Here is a 7710-nt window from a genome sequence, read left to right on the forward strand (position 1 = left end):
TACTGATCCATGAGAGGACCTTTCCTCTTACCCATGACAGCTTACTTTGCTGAAGAGCCTTTGGCGAGAGACCTTGTCAAAGGCTTTCTGAAAATCTAAGTACACTATATTCACTGGATCCCCTTTGTCCACATGCTTGTTGACCCCATCAAATAATTCTAGCAGATTGGCAAGGCTTAATTTCCCTTTAGAAAAAACATGTTGACTCTTCCCAACAAATTATGTTAATCTATACTTCTGACAATACGGTTCTTTACTATTGTTTCAACCAGTTTTCCTGGTACTGAAGTCAAGCTTACTGGCCAGTAATTGTCAGTATCACCTCTGGAGCCCTTTTTAAAAAATTGGTGTCACATTATCTGTTCTCCAGTCATTTGGTACAGAAGCTGATTTAAATGATAGTTACAGACTACAGTTAGTAATTCTACAATTTCACATTTGAGTTCCTTCAGAACTCTTGGGTGAATCCCATCTGGGCCTGGTGTCTTATTGCTGTTTAATTCATTAATTTATTCCAAAATCTTCTCTAATGACATGCCAATCTGGGACAGTTCATCAGATTTGTCACCTAAAAAGCACAGCTCAGGTTTGAGAATCTCCCTCACATCCTCAGCCGTGAAGATGACCTGTCTGGTGTCTTTGCAGAGCTCATCTCTTCTCTTCCCCCTCCCTTCCTCCACCATCCCTTGGCTGGAAACAGCTTGTTCCTTCCTGCCAGCACAGTATCAAAAGGAAGCTGAAACCTCCAGGCTGCTGCTGGCCATGATGTAACCCACCTGCCTCTTGTCCCCTGACTAGAGCGAGGGCAGGAAGGGGTTAAGCCCCAGGGAGGCATTGTGCACCAGGGCTAAGGGAACTTGACTGCAGAGTCTTCAGTGATCCGGGCCAGAGAGCTGGCTCAGTAGGGGAGGATGCCTAGGAGATGGAGCAGACCCTCACCCCCAGGGGCAGGACTCAAGTTTGAGGGCTGGGGATAAAGAGGGTGTTAAGCCCCTGTCCCAGGGGCTGCTGTGAAGCCTGCAGTTTCAGGGCATGAACAGGCTGGAGACTGCACCCCACCTGCCCCCCCCCCGCCACTCCAGAGCTTAGCTGAGAGGTGGAGAGGCTGCCTCATACCAGCGCTGTGCGGGGCTTTGGCACATGCAGGTCTCAGAACCTCCTGGCCAGCGCCCCAGGACAGAGGGTCTTGGGCTTTCCTGGGGGAAGGAAGGAGCTTGTCGGCCAGGCTGCTGGGGAGCGGCCGGTCCCATGTGCTGCATCTTCGCCCTGCCACCAGCCCTGCACACCCAGCCCCATCGTCGGCCACAGGACCCCTGCACTCACTGCTAGTAGGCGGGCATCTGGGAAGCAGGGATCTGGCCAGCAGCAGGACCGGCCAGTACTGATGGAAAATATGAGACAATTTACCTGTTTTAAGAACAAGTTGGAGCACCTGCAGGAGGGCTTAAATACTGGACTGTCCCTTTAAAAACAGGACGTCTGGTCCCCCTACACCTGCTGCAGCTGTAGTTCTCTGGAGCAGAGCTACCAACTCAGCTAGGCTTAAAATGCTGCGTTCGCACAGCTGCACCACTGTGGTGAGTTAGTGGAGACACTCTGCGCTGATGGGGGAGAGCTCCCCGGTAGCGTAGTTAATCCTCCTCCCCGAGAGGCTGTAGCTATGTCTACACAAGGGGTCAGGTTGGTATATCTATGTCGCTCACATGCGAGGATTTTTCATACCCCTGAGCAACGTAGTTATCCTGATATAGGTCTGTAGTGCAGACCAGTCCTTAACTGAGATTGTCCCACATATTAAGGACCAAATTCTGAACTTTGCTCATGTGAGTACGTTCATAAAAGTCAATGGGAGTTACTTGAGAATGAATTTACTTGTGGGCTTGAGTGTTGGTTGGGTCAAGGCCTCAGAGCCAGTAGGATCCAGCAGGAGGATTGTGAAGGAAAGAGGTTCTGCTCTCACCCCATTATAAACTGGGCCTGACTCTGCAGTGGTGAGTGTGAAACTGAGATAGGTGCTAGAAGAACCAGTCGTGTTGCTGCTTTAACTCACATTCACAGTCACCGTTGGAGCCCTGAGAGTGACTGTAGCAAATGGAAGGAGAGATTGTGCTGTGACAGCAACACCAGGAGGACGCGCCCTGCTTCACCTGGGGCCAGACACACCCAAACCATCTTCCCTCTTCTGGAATGGAGATGTTACATCAGAGGGGCAGTAAGTAACTTGTCGTGTGTCACCAGTGTGGCAAAATGTTTGGCTGTGAATGTGTGTGTGTTCTCGTTGTGTCCTGTCCCAGCTCTGTTCAGACAGCTGGCACAACAGACCTTGAGCGAACCACCCAATGACCACTGTACTACTCGGATTTTATGGCTGTATTTTGTATAGTTTAGAATGAAGAATAAAGAATAATAATGTAGCATGTAAGAAAGGTATTGATGTATGATATGTTTTGACCATATTCTGCCAGCCACCCTTTCTGAAATCAGAAAGGAAAGGCCTCGTGTGCCATTGGTAAAGATTCATCAGCCAGAATCTTGTGTTTAAGGCTGATTTCGAGGCAGTAATAGACCTTTAGGCTATAGGTTTAAAATTAACATTTTGTAATAAGTAAAAGAATACAATGACTGTTGTGTGTGTGTTAGAAGATAAGTGTGAAGGCCATCACTGGGCCTTCTAGGGAGGAACCAAGGACAGACGTAAAGGCACCAGGAGATTGCAACGTGCCCCTGTTGAGATGTCAAAGGAGGGCAGATTAACGACTCTAAAGATGAGGCAGGCACCTAACAATCATGACCAAACAGCTGTGATCAAAACCAGCATGGGGTAACTCCCCTAGAGACTGATGAAGGAATAAGCTAAAAAATAAGAAAAATGATTTAAGGAAACAAGCTCTCGTCAAATGACGATTGATTACAGCATGATGGTCCCAATGAAGGAACATCACTATATAAACAGCGTGCCTTGCCATAAGATTTTTGGTTCATCCTGCCAAGACTTTCCCAGAGCATCGTGTCACGAATGGCAGAACCTGGGTCCTTCCTACCTGCGATCAACCTAGTTGGCTACTAGGTTGCTCTGGACTCTGGACTGGTAACTATAATGTTGACGGGTGGGACTGTTAAGGTACGAAGGCACCCAGCCAGCTTTATTGTCGACAAAGCACGGTACTAGTATCCTGCAGACTCTAGTAGACCACTAATACATGTATGCCAGTAAGAATGGACCAGTGAACAGTGGGACTTTCCATTCCTCCCTAGGATAGACAGAGACACTCCCTTTGAGGCTCCATTTCATACATCAATACAAACAAGTTACATACTGACCCTCTAATGTAGTTAATTGACACCCTCTGTCGTAGCTGGATACCACTCATCACTTTGTACATCTTTTCCCATCACACTGTCATCCTGACCTTATATTTAGGATTGGTCATTGTGTTCCTCTTATCTTTAGGGAAGGTGTTGGTATGGAAATGTTCTGGTACCACCCTTCTGGAATGTGTTTGCCTGAGTGCTCTGTGCCCAGCACCTCTTAGAAATGTGTGCATTTGAAATATCAGCCCTGTGCTAGCCAGATTCTGTGAGCAGGGCCTGCCTGTAGCTCACAACCTAATTTTGCTTTATATCAACAAGACTTTGATTACTTTAGCTCAGGCTTCACATCTCACACTAGGCCTCTAACACAAGGGCTTATGTCTCAGGCTCTCTTCCTACCACAGTTCCCCAGTACAAATGTGTTTCTGGATTTACTGTCACACATGACAGGCAGTTGTCACATAGCAAAGTTTTTGATGGTATCTATGATTCTGTCAACAAATGCATTCCAGTCCTCGCTGACACTGGAGTTCTCACTGATTTTCTCTTTTGCTGTTAGTTACAGGAAACTGAATAGAAGATCCAAGTGATGGTAAATGATGCCAGCTGACAATCACACTGTTTTTGACCCTGTAACGTACATCCTGACTGGTATCCCAGGTACAGAGCTGTCTCATTTCTGGATCGCCATCCCCTTCTGTCTTATTTACGTTGGGTCACTTTTTGCGAACTCTCTCCTACTATTCATCATATTCACAGAACAAAGCCTCCATGAGCCCATGTATCTATTCGTATCCATGCTGGCCGCTGCTGATCTGCTGTTATCTACCACAACAGTGCCCAAAATGCTGGCTGTCTTCTGGTTTAGAGCAGGGGAAATTTCTTTTGCTGCCTGCCTGACCCAGATGTTTTTCATACATGTCAGTTTTATTGCCGAGTCGGCCATCCTACTGGCTATGGCATTTGATCGGTACGTTGCCATCTGTGACCCCCTGAGATACACCATCATACTAACCAAGTCTGTGATCGGGAAGATGGGGCTGGTAGTTGTCACAAGAAGTTTCTGTATCATTTTTCCTCTCATAGTTCTCATGAAACAGCTGAAGTTCTGCAGAACCAACCTCCTGCCTCATACCTATTGTGAGCATATGATCATAGCCCGGCTGGCCTGCGACGACATCACAGTCCACGTCTGGTATGGTGTAGCTGTGGCTATTTTAGTAATTGGTTCAGATATTGTGCTCATTGCTGTATCATATGGGCTGATCCTCAGAGCCGTCTTCCTGCTCCCCTCCAAGGAAGCCCGGCTCAAGGCTCTCCGCACCTGCGGCTCCCATGTCTGTGTCATACTGATGTTCTACGTTCCAGCTGTTTTCTCCTCTTTAGCACACCAGTTTGGGCACATCATCCCGGGTTATATTGTCAACCTATTGGCCAACCTCTATGTGCTCATTCCCCCCATGTTAAATCCCATCGTTTATGGGGTGACAACAAAAGAGATCCTGAAACGGGTGATCAATGTCTTTTATCGATGCTGGAGCAGAAGCTCGGTACCGAGCTAAAGGAGGAACACAAAATGCTTTGAGACTTGGAAATTAAAGCCAAGTTTTCATTAGAACTCTAGGGGTATTTTTACTATGTACTTACACTGTGTAAGCTCGAAAGCTGGTCTCTCATCAACAGAATTTGGGTCCAATGAAAGCTCTTTACTCCCCCACTTTGTCTCTCTAATATCCTGCGACTAACATGGTACAACAACACTGCACACTGCCACAGAAGGCAGCCAGACCAAGTGAGACTTGTTTAAAATTGAAGGGAAATAGCAAAACAAGAAGAACAAAGGTAAACATCAGCATACACGAGAGCACAGTGTGTGCATCTCCTGTCTGACAAACTGCAGCTGAGCTGGACTCTTAATGGAAACAGAGAGCAGCAGCTAAGGGAGCTATGCCATAGGCCAGTGGGAAGTGCACTGGGCTGCACATTGAAAGACAAGGGCTCTAGTGTTGGTTCTGGCACAAACCTGCTGTGTCACCTTGGGTTAGTTTCTTTCCTTCTCAAACTCCTAAATCCTTCTCAGGGTCACAGCTTTGCCGGCCTCCGTCCCCCATTCCGTATCCAAGGCCTGTGTTCCATGTACCTTGTGTTTTGCTGCCTCATGGCATATTTTGCATGGATGGGCTCGGCTTCCCCATGCTGATCTCGCTCTCTTCCCTACACTCGTGGCTTCGTAGGGGTGGCTGGGTGGGAGAGAGGCCAGGGGGTCCTGTGGCCTGGTGCCTGGGCGAGGGGCTCATTTGCACATGATCTCTGATCCTCATGACTGTGGGAGAGATAGAGGAAGAATAGAATCGTGTGTGTGTGATTAGCTGTTTCTTACCTCGTGCTAAGGAATGTTTTGCTGCTGAGGAGAACTTGCCGACTCCTTCTGGGGCTTGGAGGCTTGTTTGACCTTCTGCTAACGTGACACAACATCCAGCAGAAATGCTGTGGGAATCTTTTTTCCTTTATTCTCACCTTCCATTCCTGCAGCTGTTGAGAAGAAATGTCTGATAAGAACATAAGAACGGTATATACTGGGTCAGGCCAAAGGTCCAGCTAGCGCAGTGTCCCATTTTCCAACAATTGCTAGTGCCAGGTGCTTAGGGTGGGTGAACAGAACAGGACAAACATCAAGTGATCCATCCCCTCTCAGCTCATCCTGGTTTCTGGTGGTCAGAGGTTTTGTGACACCAGCAGCAAGGGCTTGCATCCCCAACCATCTTGGCTTATAGCCATTGATGGACCTATCCCCCATTAACTTATCTAATTCTTTTTTTAATCCTTTGGCCACCACAACATCCCCTGGCAATGAGTTCCACAGGTTAGCTCTGTGCTCCATGAAAAAAAATACTTTCTCTTGTTTTTATTAAATATACTGTTTATTTACTTTGTCAGGTAACCCTTGGCTTTTGCATTGTGTATATAAGTAAATAACATGATTTTATAGACCTTTGTCATATCCCCCTTTAGTTGTCTCTTCTAAGCTGAACAATCTAAGACTTTTTAGTCTCTCCTCACATGGAAACCATTCTATACCTTTATTCATTTTTTGTTGCCCTTCTCCGAACTGTTGCAAGTTACACAATAACTTTTTTGAGATGTGGCTGCTACAACTGGACACACTACTGAAGATGTGGGTGTACCATGGATTTATACACTGGCAATATGATATTTTCTCTCCATTTTCTAATGATTCTTAACAGTCTATTAGCCTTTTTGACCACAGCTGTGCCTAGAGCAAAAGTTATCAGAGAACTGTCCACGGTGACTCTATGATCTCTTTATTGAATGGCAATAGCTAATTTAGACCCCATCCTTATTTATGTGAAGTTAGGATTATTTTTTCTAGTGCACATCATTTTGCACTTATCAATGCTGAATTTCACCTCCCATTTTGTTGCCCAGTCATCCAGTTTTGTGAGATCTCTTTGTAACTTTTCTCAGTCAACTTTCGATTTAACTATCTCGAATGATTTTGTATCCTTGCAAACTTTGCCACTTCACTGTTCACTCTCTTTTCCAGATCATTAAGGAATGTGTTGAACAGCACTGGTCCCAATATAGATCCATGGGGGGACTTTGTTGTTTACCTTACTCTATTGTGAAAATGGACCATTTATTCCTACGCTTTGTTTCGAAGATTAGGGTTGGAAGAGACCTCAGACAGTCATCTAATCCAACCACCTGCTCAAAGCAGGACCAACCCCAACTAAATCATCCTAGCCAGGGCTTTGTCAAGCAGGGCCTTAAAAACCTCTAAGGATAGAGATTTTACCACCTCCTCAGGTAACCCATTCCAGTGCTTCACCACCCTCCTAGTGAAATAGTTTTTCCAAATATCCAACTTAGACCTCCCCCACTGCAACCTGAGACCATTGCTCCTTGTTCTGTCATCTGCCACCACTGACAACAGCCAAGCTCCTTCGTCTTTGGAACTCCCTTTCAGGTAGTTGAAGGCTGCTATCAAATCCCGCCTTATTCTTTTCTTCTGCAAACTAAACAAGCACAGTTCCCTCAGCCTCTCCTCATAAATCATGTGCCCCTGCTCCCTAATCATTTCTCTTGCTCTCCACTGGACTCTCTCCAATTTGCCCACATCTGTTCTGTAGTAGGGGGCCCAAAATTGGACCCATTACTCCAGATGTGTCCTTTCCAGTGCCAAATAGAGGAGAATAATCACTTCCCTTGATCTGCTAGCAATGCTCCTACGAATGCGGCCCAATGTCCCATTATCCTTCTTGGAAAGAAGGGTGCACTGTCAACTCATATCCAGCTTCTCATCCACTGTAATCCCCAGGTCCTTTTCTGCAGAACTGTCGCTTAGCCAGTTGGTCCCCAGCCTGTAGAAATGCCTGG

The 7710-nt window shown here is 46.4% G+C and overlaps 1 protein-coding gene across 1 annotated transcript; it reads left to right on the forward strand.

Moving 5' to 3' along the window:
- Positions 1-3908: 3908 nt before the first annotated feature.
- Positions 3909-4874, forward strand: LOC127047164 (olfactory receptor 52B2-like). The gene has a single exon (XM_050945217.1). It carries the CDS (start codon positions 3909-3911, stop codon positions 4872-4874), a length of 966 nt encoding a protein of 321 aa, XP_050801174.1.
- Positions 4875-7710: the final 2836 nt, after the last annotated feature.

The sequence above is a fragment of the Gopherus flavomarginatus genome, chromosome 1 (genome assembly GCF_025201925.1).
Source record: "Gopherus flavomarginatus isolate rGopFla2 chromosome 1, rGopFla2.mat.asm, whole genome shotgun sequence".
NCBI classification, from domain to species: domain Eukaryota; kingdom Metazoa; phylum Chordata; order Testudines; family Testudinidae; genus Gopherus; species Gopherus flavomarginatus.